Source organism: Mandrillus leucophaeus, unplaced genomic scaffold (assembly GCF_000951045.1).
Source record: "Mandrillus leucophaeus isolate KB7577 unplaced genomic scaffold, Mleu.le_1.0 Scaffold374, whole genome shotgun sequence".
Classification (NCBI taxonomy): domain Eukaryota; kingdom Metazoa; phylum Chordata; class Mammalia; order Primates; family Cercopithecidae; genus Mandrillus; species Mandrillus leucophaeus.
In genome coordinates this window covers 984954-1000163 of record NW_012103965.1, presented here as the reverse complement: position 1 = coordinate 1000163, position 15210 = coordinate 984954, and the positions used below count along the sequence as shown (strand labels likewise).

Genomic DNA, 15210 nt, shown 5'->3' with positions numbered 1-15210 from the left:
GAGACAGGGTCTTGCTGTGTTTCCCTATCTGGTCTCAAACTCCTGGGCTCAAGCCATCCTTCTACCTCAGCTTCCTAAAGTGCTGGGATTATAAGCATGAGCCACTTCACTTGGCCAAAAGCACATTTTTAAAATATTAATGCTTAATTAATGTTGATTTATGAAACATTCTGTGCCCATACCATATAGTCCAGTCACTGGTCACAGCCATCTCCTTTGAATAAAAACTGTTATTGTGAAAGATGGAAAAATTTCAGAAAACAGCAAAATAATTATTTTTTCCCCCTGAAATTATTACATTTGATGAAGATTTTCCCCTTTTTATTTACACCTGCTGTATATACCTGCTTGCTTTTTTTTCCCTCGAGCTTGTCTTTTGTTTCATTTTTTATCTACTGAACTAGTTGGGAGGACAAAAAAGAAGCTCACATTTGTTGAGCACCTATGGGGGTCAGTAATCCAGTGAGTACAATTGGCAGATAGTTGGAGGTTGTATTACTTTGCCATGGCAGTTGCATAGATGGTACTGCAAGTTAGCGCTAATTCTGTTGCCTACCGCTTTGAGTTGTCTTCACATTCAGCTTCTCTTGTATTTGATTCGACTAATATTATTCATCTTTCTTTAACAGTTGGTTACAGAGAGATACATTTCCCTTATTGATTTGGGGATTAAGGTTGTAGAAATATGATTGTATGTTTAATTTTTAAAGACTGTCCTATAATACTACAGGCCTGGTTGATACACATTTCTAGTAATTCTTTTAAAACCTCATTTATTTTGACGGTTTGCTTACCTTTTAAAAAATATTTTGAAACTAGTTCTTTTTATATTCATTTTAAAAGTTACATGAGGCTGGGCATGGTGGCTCATGCCTGTATTCCCAGCACTTTGGGAGGCTGAGACTGGTGGATCACTGGAGGCCAGGAGTTTGAAACCAGCTTGGCCAACATAGTGAAACCCCATCTTTACTAAAAATACAAAAAAAATTAGTCGGGCATGGTTGCACACACCTGTAATCCCAGCTACCCATGAGGCTGAGGCATGAGAATTGCTTGAATCCAGAAGTGGAGGTTGCAGTGAGCCAAGGTCGTGCCACTGCACTCCAGCCTGGGTAACAGAGCAAGACTGTCTCAAAAAAAAAAAAGTTACACAGGTTTTTGATTGATCTCATGAATATTTCTCAAAGAACAAAAGCCATCCTCATATCCTTGGTGTTATTTCAAATGGAGACAGAACAGGTAAGCCCTAAATATTCTCTGTCCTTTATGTGAGCCTACTTTTTAAAATTTAAGTAATGTTTATTTACACTGGACGTAGTATTCTTACTGGTTTTCTAGTGAGGAGATTTCTAGTGAAGACGATGAGCTAGTAGAAGAGAAGACGCAGCAACGAAGAAGGGTCCCTGCAAAGAGGAAGCTGGAGATGGAGGACTATCCCAGCTTCATGGCAAAGCGCTTTGCTGACTTTACCGTCTACAGGAACCGCACACTTCAGAAATGGCACGATAAAACCAAACTGGCTTCTGGAAAACTGGGGAAGGCAAGTGTGTGTATGCATGCGTGTATGTGTAAGATAGGTTGTGGAAACCTGAAGTTTTAAGAAATTGGAACTACAGCTCATTTATATGGATGTTGTCATGATGTAATGGTAATCATTCATTTCTATAGCAAAATCTACTGAACTTCTGGCACTGGGGTTTATACGATTCAGACTTGGGATTTTAACTTTATTAGAAAGAATGTTTTATTCTTAAAATTCAGGCCTCGTAAGTGTTCAAGTGCTGAAAATACAAATACTTTAAAGGAGTGGATTTCAAAGCAATAATTATTAAAGTATCAGAAGTTAATCTCCGAGTGTAGAAAAATGATATGACCTGCTTAAGACTTTTTTTTTTAAAAAAGAACAATTATAGCCGCTCACAAACTCAGTCCTTTACAGAAAGTCTCTCCTGAAAAAATGATTGTCTATCTCTCTGCTGACACAGAAAGATAGAGAAACCAATGTAGCTGCCTTCAGCACTGATTTTCTGCATTATCTGACACTACTTAATGTTGTTGCAGGGTTTTGGTGCCTTTGAACGCTCAATCTTGACTCAGATCGATCATATTCTGATGGACAAGGAGAGATTACTTCGAAGGACACAGACCAAGCGCTCTGTCTATCGAGTTCTTGGCAAACCTGAGGCAGCAGCTCAGCCTGTCCCAGAGAGTTTGCCAGGGGAACCGGTAAGAACTCTGTGATGCAGAGTGATTATGGGGAATAGTTTTTATGAGGCTAATTAGCTGAAAAACTTGTAGCTATTACCTGTTTGTATAAGAGGTTAGTGAGAGAAAGGAAAGCAACACTACTTTACTGGATTACTGAGAGAACCTTGAGTGTATGTGAGAGGAGAGAGTTTTTAAGAATGGGGCTTCTATTAGCTCCTGTGTGTCATCTTCTCTTAATTTTGAGTTTGATGCAGGAGTCTGGTAGTGGAAGCATTCATAGTCCAATTTTCAAAATTCAGTTTTAAAGCCACTTCTGTAGAAATGTCAGTATTGAAACACGTGTGTACTTTAGGCTCAATGTTTGCCATTTAGGTCCTTTAGAAAGGGTCCAGAAGTGTAATAGTCAAATTTTTTTGTTTAAAGGAAACATTTAAAATTTTTTAATTATAGAAGAAATATATACTTAATGCTTTTTTAGTTTATAGCCACTTGAAATGAAAAGTAAAATTCTCTACTCTGAAATCAGTTTCACTCCTAAGGTGAAAATTTTTTTTCTTTTTTTGTCAACTGCCTGTTAATGTAACTCCTGAGGTGAAATTTTCAATACTTAATAGTTGTAACAAGCTTACAGTTAATAAGTAATAGTTGTAACAAGCTTTTGGGTCTTTTCTATTTTTGTAACTATATATGTGCAAATAACAAACATATGTAAAAATATGGTTGCTTTTTTACTAAATGAGATAGACATTTATGTGTGTATAAATATGTAAAATATTACAACTGTATTTAAAGTCTCGCAACTTTTAAAATCTAATAAATCCTAGATACTCTTTCCATTTCATTACCTAGAGATCTACCTCATTTTTCCTAATGACCACAAAGTATTCCATTGTATGAATATACACTGTCATTTACGCAAACAATGGATATTTTGTTGTCTCCAGTTTTAGAAACACTGCTACGGGAAAGATTCCTGTACATTTATTATGTGTTTGTATAAATCTATGGATAGATTTCTTGAAGTGGAAGTGTTAAAGAAAATACACCAAATTCTGATAGATATTGCCAAATTGCCTCCAAAAAGGCTGCATTAATTTCCAATCTCTCCAGCTGTGTTCTCTGGTACTAAGTGTTGCCAGTTGTAGAGGTGAAAAATGGTATCTTCTCATTCTAATTTATACATATTTATCATATGTTTATTTATGGTTCTTTTTTCGTCAACTGCCTGTTAATGTTTTTGCCTGTTTTTAATATTGATTTTTTTGTTTTTTAATTTTAAGAACTTTTTATATCTTAAGGAAAACAGTGATTTGACTATTCTACATATTATTTATAGTAGCTACATTAATTAGATAACCTTATTGGAATTCACTCTTTTCTTACTTATTGTTGACATAGGAGATCCTTCCTCAAGCTCCTGCCAATGCTCATCTGAAGGACTTGGATGAAGAAATCTTTGATGATGATGACTTTTACCACCAGGTGAGACTTTTACACTCTCTTGTTACACATCAGGTTTTAGCATTTTAAAGCAGCTTATAGAATTCTCTGAACAAAGAAGTTGCTTATTTTGGAAGGATAGAGTCAGACAGTGAGTTAGAACTCCCGCGTTCAAAATTGACTTACAGTGTCATTGTGGATTTGTTGCTTTTCTTCTATTTTATGTTTTCCTTTTGAAATGAAAGCAGCTATAGCTACTTTGTTAGTTGTTGCTTGAGTGTAAATTATCTGTAAAACAGTTTCAGGTTTTATTTTTCTTTGAGTCAAGTGGGTTCTTCTTTCTGAGCCATTTTTGATGATGGAGGATTTGTTAGTTATTTGGTTTCTTGTCTCATTACTATTAGAATGGGACATGGAGCTGGAGGACTGGGATCCCAGTGTTCTTGAATTGCACTACTGATTCTATTATCTGTTAAATCTTGTTCTTCATGTCTTTTTGTGCCTGTTGAAGTCAGTTAAGTATGTATTGAGATTGTCTGCAACTGTTGATTATAAAAGCATAGTGCATTTGAAGACCCAGAATTGTTAGAAGTTGAAATATAGTCCAGTTCTCAATATGTTTTCACAGACTCCCCCACTTCTTTCCCTGATATTACTTTCTGCTGGCATGCTGTTCTTTTTAATGATGCCAGAGACTGTTAAGATAGACTAAACATTTGGGCTATTCTAGAGAACTGAAATAATTTCCTGTATTCCTGAGTCTCTTGATAAGTTACACTTTTTTTTTTTTTTGAGATGGAGTCTCACTCTGTTACCCAGGCTGGAGTGCAGTGGTGCAATCTTGGCTCACTGCAAGCTCCACCTCCCAGGTTCACGCCATTCTCCTGCCTCAGCCTCCGGAGTAGCTGGGACTATAGGTGCCCGTCACCACGCCCGGCTAATTTTTTGTATTTTTAGTAGAGACGGAGTTTTGCTGTGTTAGCCGGGAGGGTCTCGATCTCCTGATCTCATGATCTGCCCGCCGTGGCCTCCCATAGTGCTGGGATTACAGGCTGGAGCCACTGCGCCTGGCCAGATAAATTATACTTCTTAATAGAGTGTGTGTTACCCTGTACCCTTTCTAGCTTAGTGGAGAATTGAGGACACTGTTCAGCAGTGATATACCAGTTATTGTTGACCCATTGTTTATCAAGGTAATTTTTTTCTCTGTCAAATTTTTAATGTGCTAACTTTTGCCAAGTAATTTGCAACTGCTTGTTGAGGGTTTAGCCATGACTGCTGTACTGTGTATATGGATATGAAGAAAAGAACTTCTTAGGAAAATTACATGTAAAGTCAATATAGAACAAGTGATTTTATGTTGGGGATACCTCTGATTTTGCCCTAAAAAGAGAAAGAGATTTTCTATTAATTTTTTTATTCATTCTGTAATGTTTGATAAAATTATTGCTGTAAGTAAGTCTTAAAAGTAATGACGAGAGGGTATAGAAAAAAAGATTGGTGTGGCTGCAGCTGTTCCCTGTCAGAGGTCCTGATTCTTTTTTTCTCTTCTCTTATTATATTCATTTGTCAGAAGAGTAAGGAACTCTATTTTGTTCTGGAGTGTGTAAGGAAGTACCTGATATGGGATATTAATGCTGTATAATTGTGTGAGATCACGGGAGACAATCAAAAATGTTCCAATCCTCATTAATTGAAGTGTACATTGTTCGATGGAAAGTGCATCATAAATTAAATAGGCTTAATAAAATAAACTGAAATTACTGGGGAGAAGTTGCCTCTGTTGGCAGTCCTTAGTCTGAAATTTTTTTTTTTTTTTTTTTTGCCTGGAGGTACTTTTAAAAAGAAATAGCATTATTTGATTGGCCCTTCATCCCAATTAATAATTTTAACTTCGATAAATTCTGATTTCAGAGTTATGACTAGTCACATCTTAGCTTTTCCCCTTGCTGGTTAATTGGGGTGCTGGGGTTAATCTAAATTAAAACTTAAACTAATGGAGGTCAGCAAGGCAGCTGAAACACCTGAGTGAAACAAATGGGGCTGCCAGGCACAACTTTATCTTGGCTGTTTCCCAAGAGGGAAGTGGCAGCAAATTGGAGTTGTTTCAGCCTTCTGTAAAGGTGAATGATGGGTGACACTTGTTAATGTACAGCATCTCCGGAAGCATTCCAGATTGCTTTGCTGCTACACCAACTGCTGCCATCCATGCACAGTCAGTAGGAACTGGACCAGTTGCCAACATCTGGCAGCACAGCAAGGAATGGGTGCAAGTCTTGAAACCCTGCAGATTCTAAATATGGTGCTTAGAACTGTACAGGCTTTAATCACTTACCACTCTTTGGCAGCAGGCTACGACAGCTTATCCTAGCCTCGTACATCACATTCCGACATCTGCTGAGCCGCAAGGCAGCTGCACATTCATTTTCTTTTCTTGCCTTTTCTCTTTGCTTCCCATTCCCCTTCTTCTTCCCACTCCCCCTACCCTTCAGTTTTCCTCCCCCTCCCCAATATGCTGCCTGGGAGAGATGATCTGTAAAGATTACTGCTTCATTGTGTGCAAGTAATTGTGGTGATGCCAGGCCCTTGACAGACACAAGGTAGCACCTGTTCTGCTGACCTGGTTAATTTCTTCTGTTGAGTGGGATTTGCCAGAGATTGGAGCTGAAGCCAATTCAGTGATAAAGCTAGAGAAAATGGCTGTATGTTTTCTGTCACCTCCCAATTAAATTGGCTTCATAAAGTGCTTTCCTTTATTTGTCAGAGTAGTAAGCCTGAGCTAAGTGTTGCATTCAGAAGTGGTTCAGTATATTACAATGGGCCTGTGAGTTTTCATTTGTGTGTGTTTTTTTAACGTGATCATATATGGAAGAGCTGGGTGGTGAATATAATACATTCCCCCCTTTTTAAAACCATACTTGAAGCCAGACTCTTTGGGTTCATGTTTTGTAAGGAAGAGATTATAGCCACATTGAATTTTAATGTTCCATTGTAAGGGTTTAAAGGCTTACTTGGTTAATTCAGGTATCTTGAAGCTGTGTAAATGCCCTAACTACTGAGAATGATGTGTGGGGTCAGAACACTCCCCCTCTACACACACATACTCATTCACACTTTCATTCTTTGTTTCTTAATGGGCTTTAAGTTACCATAACTTTCAAAATATATTTGTATTATTTAATAAAGGTACATGTATATATGTACGTATATGTGTGTGTACATACATACATATGTGTGTGTGTGGGCCATAGAAGATAGTATCTGATATCATAAATAATCTTACCGTTTTTAGAGCTGAAAAGAACCTTAGAGGAAACAGACCCTGAGAAGTTAAGTAACCTTCTGACATCATATAGTAAATGGCAACACTGGTAGTTAATGTCAGGACTTCTTAGACCAAGTCTTGCTGTTTCCATACCTTTCTTTCTTAAATATTTCATTCTTGAGCCATAAAGAGATTTCACTGTAGTATTACAGTTTTCAGTTTGTAAATAAATAAGCTTTATTTTAATAGAACCAGAAAAAGTGTTTTGTGTTAGAAAGTAATTTTTTTTCCTTAGAAGGCAAATGATTTATTGAACTTTTGTTACTTAACAATTCTAATGAAAAAATTAGCTTTATAGTTTTGTTACCAGTTTGTTTGGAAACTGGAATTGCTGAAAGCGTGAAGTATAGCCAATAGTGAAGGTTTTACAAGAGAAACTGTTCACCTGCTTCAGAAAAGCATTGCGGGATTTTACTTCCAAACAGAATTACTTTACAGTTTGGCCTATTTCTTGTCAAAGCGCATTCCTAAAGGCAGTTTCACAAAACATGAAGGTTGTAAATGACCACGAAGGATGAGCCATTCAGAAATGTTTTCAGTGTCTGTTTGTTATTGTCGTGATCCTATCTGCTACTTTATAACATTTAGTTCTCTTCAGATCTGTTGTCTGTATCACCATTTAAGGCTTTTGTTTTGTTTTATTTTTTTAAACCATCAGATGATCTTTGACTTGATTAGCCTAAGTTTTTAAAGAATCAGGGAAGGACCAGGATTTGCTAAACACTAGTGGCGTGCCAGTCCCTGGACTAAGTAGATAGGTATTTGGCATGTGTCTTGATTTAATCCTCACAAGATCCTCATATTGTGATATAACTGCACTTAGCAATAAGCTGTATAAAGTGACTGGTTTTATTCTTTTCATATCCCAGATCGCAAACTAGTTTCTTGTCACTTCATGAGATATTTTGTTCTGAAAGGACTAATTGAGCTTAGATGTCGACAGATCAATACCTGGATTTCTAAGGGTTCATTAGGATTTTGTATGTTGCTTCTAGCTCTGTTTAGTTTTGATCTGGTTTGTCCTGTCACTTTGAATCTAGCCAAGAGTATCTAGAGAACGGCATAATAGATTTTGCTCTTTTGATGACCACTTTGATGGGTTAAATTTCTTCTTTCATTTGCCATCAGGACATGCCTATAACTGACCTTGCCACATGCTGAACTTTTGTATCTAAGACATTTGATAATGCCATAAACAAGTAATTACTAATTCAGTCAACTATTAAAAGTCGATAATGTTGAGAAATAGAGAAGAGGCAGGCTTTCTGACATGACTTTAATTAAATTGGTGAGTGATTAATATGGACAGGTGATGTGGTAGAATTGTATGCATTTAGATCTCAGTGTGAATAAGAGATGTCTCAAGCTACTCTTATGTTAATGGTGATACGATATTTTTTTAATATACTTCTTGTTTTATTTATTTATTTTGTTTGTTTGTTTTTGAGACAGGATCTCACTCTGTTGCCCAGGCTGGAGTGCAGTGGTGCGATCTCAGCTCACTGCAACCTCGACCTCCTGGGCTCAAACAATCCTCCCACCTCAGCTTCCCAAGTAGCTGGGACTATAAACAGGTACCACCACACCCAGCTGATTTTCATATTTTTTGTAGAGACAGGGTTTTGCCGTGTTGCCCAGGCTGGTCTTGAACTCCTGGGCTCAAGCAGTTTGCCCATGTTAGCCTCCCAAAGTGCTAAGATTACAGGTGTGAGCCACAGTGCTCAACCTGGCAGGATGATATTCTTACTATTGGCATGTATCTTTCCAGTGATTCAACTGATGGTTAATAACATGTTTTTAAGTCTGATTTGAACCTGCCTCTGTGAATGAGTTGTTGGACTCACGTCTTCTGTTCAGGTCACTATTTTGTTTTTAGTTTCACTTTAAGATGTTGCTGTTATTTGAGATCTGGATAGTGTTTCTTAAAAGTCTGATGAAACTACACATAGATATTTATAGTTATTTTAGAGAGGACTTATATATGAAGTACATAAATTTTAAAATTGGCCAGGCATGGCGGCTCACACCTGTAATCTCAGCACTTTGGGAGGCCAAAGTGGGTGAAAGACTTGAGTCCAGGAGTTTGAGACTAGCCTGGGCAACATGGCGAAACCCCATCTCTATAAAAAATGCAAAAAAAAAAAAAATGAGTTGGATGTGATGGCGCTTGCCTACGTCTCAGCTACTTGGAGGCTGAGGTGGGAAAATCATCTGAGACCAGGAGGTCGAAGCTACAGTGAACCGAAATTGCACCAGTACGCTCCAGCCTGAGCTACAGAGTGAGACCCTGTCTCAAAAATAAATAAATAAATTAATTAATTAATTAAAATTGAAATTATGATTGAAGATATAGCATGGCATTAGGTTTATTGGGGCATAGTAATGGTATTAAAAACAACTCAAAGCAAATACCAGGACCCAATTAAATTTCAGTTTTAATAACAGCAAAATTATTTATATACCATGTGTAAGGATTTTATTGGCACTACATGGTAGTTTCTGCTTCTTTAAGACATTTTCCACCAATAGTGCTGCCATTGTATATCTGTCAGTGTTTAGACCCAGGTATGTCATCAATATTAGCATTTGGTTGCTAGCTTGAGCTCACTATTGTGAAAGCTGCACAGAACAGGAAGCAAAAGCCACATTTTAAATGCAAAGTCTAGAAATTTCATCAAACAGGAGCATCAAGGTAAGGTGCACATGACTGGCCCTCATTTCTTGCAGCTTTCTTGCTTTAAAAAACATCAGAGCATGACTTTAGTACTACCACTTCGTTTAGACAAAGGTAAAACCTCAGAACAAAGCCTAAAACAGTACATTTTAAGGGGCCAGCTAGGAAAGAGATAAGAATTGGCTTAAAAGTGTTGAAGAAACTTTTTCAAACACAAATGGTATCTGGAGAGTTTGCTAGGCAAATATGTGGCCAAAATTACCCTTTTTGTACTAATAAGCCCAGTGTCAGCTGACTGAGTGTAAATTAAACACAGGATCCCAGCAGTATTTTAGTAGCCTCAAGTATAGAATTTGGCACTCCTCAAGAAATGGAGACATTACCTCTTCTCTAAAGTAGGCATGAGGTCTTGGTATTAATGTGTTGCTCCTTTAAAAGTAATGTATAGAAAAAATGATTTAGCAAAGAAAGGGGAAGTTTATAGGCATCTTCAAAAATGTATATGTATTGTGAGAAAATCTTCACACTTCTGACAAAGGACTGATATCCAGAATCTACAGCAAACTCAAATCAGTAAGAAAAAAACAATCCCATCAAAAAGTGAGCTAAAGACATGAATGGACAATTCTCAAAAGAAGATAGACAAATGGCCAACAAACATGAAAAAATGCTCAACATCACTAATGATCAGGGACATGCAAATCAAAGTCACAGTGCGATACCACCTTACTCCTGCAAGAATGGCCATAATAAAAAAATAAAAAAACTGTAGATGCTGATGTGGATGCAGTGAACAGGGAACACTTCTATACTGCCGATTTCAATGTTAACTAGTACAGCCACTGTGGAAAACAGTGTGGAGATTCCTTAAAAAACTAAAAGTAGAACTACCATTTGATCCAGCAGTCTCACTACTGGGTATCTACCCAGAGGAAAAGAATCATTATTTGAAAAAGATAATTGCACACATGTGTTTATAGCAGCACAGTTCACAATTGCAAAACAATGGAGCCAACCCAAATGCCCATCAATCAGCGAGTGGATAAACTGTGGTATATATATATGATGGAATACTACAGAGCCATAAAAAGGAATGAATTAACAGCATTTGCAGTGAGCTGGATGAGACTGGAGACTATTACTCTAAGTGAAGTAACTCAGGAATGGAAAGCAAACATCATATGTTCCCACTGATATGTGGGAGCTAGGCTATGAGGACACAAAGGCATAAGAATGATACGGTGGACTTTGGGGACTTACGGGGGAAGAGTGGGAGAGGGGCAAGGGATAGAAGACTACAAATATGGTGCAGTGTCTACTGCTTAGGTGATAGATGCACCAAAATCTCACAAATCACCACTAAAGAACTTAGTCATGTAACCAAATACCACCTGTACCCCAGTAACTTGTGGAAAAAAAAATAATGTATATGTATTGTGGATCTAGATAAAGCATAATCATCTTAAAGTTGGATAGCATCTTTGGAGACCATCAAGTCCAAACTCACCTTTTACAGGTGCAGAAAATGTAGCCTGAAGGAAGTACATGACTGTTGTAAGAGTTACCCACTTAGTGAATTAGGACATTGAAACCTGTGTTCTTGCTCCCGGTTTGATTTTCTTTCTGACACATTTTACTCCCTTCTGATTGGACAAGTTTGAAAATCCTTTGAGGATTTTCTTTTCAAATCTATATCTTTTTAGGAAATTGGAGATCTACTGTATCTTTTAGCACTCTGAAAATTCACAAGTGTCACTTTTATACAGTTATAAACTTTATTCAGTTAACATTTATTAGTCTGGGCACGATGGCTCACATCTATGGTCCCAGCTCTTTGGGAGGCCAAGGCAGGAGGACTGTCTGAGTCCAGGAGTTCAAGACCAGCCTGGGCAAATATAGTGAGACCCTGTCTCTAACAACAACAACAGAAACATTTATTATGCCAGATACTAGTTTTATAAAGGCTAGTAAGACCAAAATCCCTGCCCAAAGAATTTGTGTTACCTAACAAGAGTGAAGATCTGTGTAGTCACAAAATTAAGAGTGTGACTTTAATAAAATTAAGGTGGAGAAAATGTTGAAAAAAGCAGTCAGGTATTTGATATAAAAATGCACATGTGGTTCTCTAGCGTTCTCACAAACATGCCTCAAGCATTCATTAGCCTACTGGTTTACCCCTCAACATACACCTGATCTAATTCTACAGTAATTTCTCTATAACTTATAAAAGACCTTACGAGGCGCTATTTGACATAAACGTTGGATAATACAAATTACATATTTTCCAAGAATGTAATCATTGTTGGAAGCCAGATTGAGTTGCTGGTATCTACTGTTCTTATTTCAGGGCAGAAGAACCTTCAGATTGGTGACAGGTAAAAGAGGGTTCATTTTGCTATTGTTTACTTTTGTGGATGTTTGAAAATTTCTGTAATAAAAAGTTAAAGAGGAAAAAAGTCATATTTCTTTTTACCTTCCATTCATTCAACAAATATTTGAGTATCTATTGTGTATTTATTGAGTAACTATTATCCTAGGCTGTGCTGTCTAATGTAGTAACCACATGTGACTGTTTAGATTTAAATTTTGATTAATTTAAATAGAATAAAATAAATGGTTCAGCTCCTCAGTCACACTAGTTATATTTCTTTTATTTTTTACTTTTATTTATTTATTTTTTTTGAGACAGAGTCTCGCTCAGTCACCCGGGCTGGAGTGCAGTGGCACGATCTCGGCTCACTGCAAGCTCTGCCTCCTGGGTTCACGCTGTTCTCCTGCCTCAGCCTCCCGAGTAGCTGGGACTACAGGCACCCGCCACTATGCCCCGCTAATTTTTTTTGTATTTTTAGTAGAGACGGGGTTTCACCATGTTGGCCAGGATGGTCTCGATCTCCTGACCTTGTGATCTGCCCGTCTCGCCCTTCCAAAGTGCTGGAATTACGGGCTTGAGCCACCGCGCCTGGCCACACTAGTTATATTTCAAGTGCTAAGTAACTACATGTGCTAGTTGCTATTGTATTGTACAGTGCAAATGTAGAACATTTCCATTACCACAGAAAGTTCTCTTGGAACTGTTAGAGGCTGGAAGAAAACAAAGTTCCTGCCCTCATGAGCATTCATTCTAGCTTAGAGGTGGAATGAAACAGGAAACTACATTGTAACAAATGCAGTAGAGAATGATGAAACTGGGTATGGTGAAAGTGAGCCCTAGGATAGGGAAGTGATGGTTACTGTTTTAATTTAGGATGTTTCAGAGATAAAGATATTTGAGCAGAGACCTGAGGAAGTGACAAACAGAGCTATGCAGTTGTCTGGGGGAAGAGCATTAGGGACAATGGGGATGGCAAGTGCACAGACTCTGAGGCAAAACAGAGGCTAACATGTTCCAGGAAAATCAGGGAGGCCAGAGTCATGGGAGTCAGTGGGGGAGTAGGCAAGAAAGAGGATGGTAGGAGAGGAAGTCAGAGGTAATGGGAGGCCAGGTACTGTGGGACCTTGTAGGCCACTGTAACACTTTGATGTGGCTAAGATGGGAAACTACCAGAGGATTTTGAATATAGAGGAGTAATATGATTGGACTCATATTTTAAAAGAATCACTGATGGCTGTGTTAAGAGTAGACACAAGAGAATAGGGGGCAAGGTGGCAGACAGGGGACCAGTTAAAAGACTCCAGTGATAATCCAGGCAAGCGATGGCAGTGGCTTAAACTAGGGTGGTTTTGGAAGAGAGAATTGGTTGGATTCTGGATTTATGTTGAAGGTTGAGCTGACACAGGATTTGCTGATGGATTGTATGTGGTATATGAAAAGAGAGTAATCAAGAATGACTATTAAGGTTTTTGGCCTGAGCAGTTGGAGGGATTAAGTTGCTATTTACAGAGTTGAGAAAAAAGTGAGAGAAGCTAGTTTGGAAGATAAATCAGGAGCTCGGTTTTGGTTATATTGCCCCCTCTTCCCAACCCCTGTGGACCTATGTTGGCTTTATTTTGGTTACAGATTAGTTATATTGTTTGTGATACTTCTGCCACATTCATGTGGAGTTGTTGAGGAGTTATATATATATTTTTGGAGTTCATGCGAAGGTCCAGGCTGAAGGTATAAATTTGTGAACCATCAGCATATAGATTGCGTTTAATACCATGAGACTGAATGAGATTACCTAGAAAATGAAGATAGAGAGAAAAAGAGATTTGAAGCCCACGTCTTGAAACATTCAAACATTTATAGATTGGGGAGATGGGAAGGAGCAACAAAAGTGATGAAGAAGGAGCAACCGGTGATGTAAGAGAGAATAGAGGAAGAGTGATTTTCCAGGTTGCATGTAAAGAAAGTGTTTCAAGAAGGAGGAGACACTTGAGCTCAGGAGTTTGAAGCGGCAGCGAGCTATGATTACACCACTGCACTCCAGCCTGGCTAACGAAATGAAACTCTGTCTCTTGCCTACCTCCCACAAAAAAAAAAAAAAAGGTGAAGTCAGTATTATCCTGATACCCAAACCAGACTAAAACATCTCAGAGAAGAAATTACAGGCTGGGCACAGGGGCTCACGCCTGTAATCCCAGTACTTTGGGAGGCCAAGGTGGGAGGATTGCTTGAGCCCAGGAGTTTGAGACCAGCCTAGGCAACACAGGGAGACCCCGTCTCTCTATACAAAGCAAAAAAACTATTCAGGCATGGTGGGTCATGCCTGTAGTCCCAGCTATTCAGGAGACTGAGGTAGGAGGATCTGCTCGAGGTTGGGAGGTCGAGGCTACAGTGAACTGTGATTGTGGCACTGTACTCCAGCCTGGGCAACAGAGCAAGACCAAGAAAAGAGAGAGAGAGAGAGAGAGAAAGGAGAGGGAGGGAGGGAAGAAGGAGAAGGAGAGACAGAGAGGAGAGAGAAAAAGGGAAGGGCGGAGGGAGGGAGGGAGAGAATGAAGGAAGGAAGGAAGGAAGGAAAGAAGGAAGGAAGGAAGGAACAAAACAAAAATAAAAAGGATTACACACCATGACCAAGAAGGATTTAGCCCAGGAATGCAAGGTTAGTTTAACATCAAGAATCAATCAATGTAATATAACATATCAGTAGAATATGGAAAGAAACCATATGATCATCTCAATAGAGACAGTAAAAGCCTTTAACATCTTTTCATGATAAAAACATTTTTAAACAACTAGGGATAGAAGGAAGCTTCCTCACCTGATAAAAAGCATCTGTGAAAACCACAAATAACATCATACTCAGTGACCAGAGACTGAATGCTTTCTCGTAAGATTAGGAACAAGACAAGGATGTCTGCTCTTGCCACTTATTCAGCATCGTACTAGAGGTTCTAACCAGGGCAGTTAGGCAAGAAAAAGAAACGACATCCAAATTGGAAAGGATGAAGTAAAACTATCTTTTATTTGCAGATGATATGATCCTATATATAGAAAGTACCGGCTGGGCACAGTGACTCATGCCTGTAATCCCAGCACATTGGGAGGCCGAGGCAGTCAGATCAACTTCAGGCCAGGAGTCAAGACCAGCCTGGCCAACATGGTGAAACCCTGTCTCTACTAAAAATACAAAAATTAGCC

General features: G+C 38.4%; 1 protein-coding gene across 1 annotated transcript in view; it reads left to right on the top strand.

Annotated features, from left to right (window-relative positions):
• Positions 1 to 15210, top strand: part of AATF (apoptosis antagonizing transcription factor) — a 133206-nt gene that overhangs the window by 53808 nt on the left and 64188 nt on the right. Inside the window, exons 6-8 of the mRNA XM_011990222.1 lie at positions 1339 to 1540; positions 2062 to 2226; positions 3607 to 3690. Of these exons, the coding sequence (XP_011845612.1) occupies positions 1339 to 1540; positions 2062 to 2226; positions 3607 to 3690 (451 nt within the window). The remainder of the gene's footprint in view (positions 1 to 1338; positions 1541 to 2061; positions 2227 to 3606; positions 3691 to 15210) is intronic.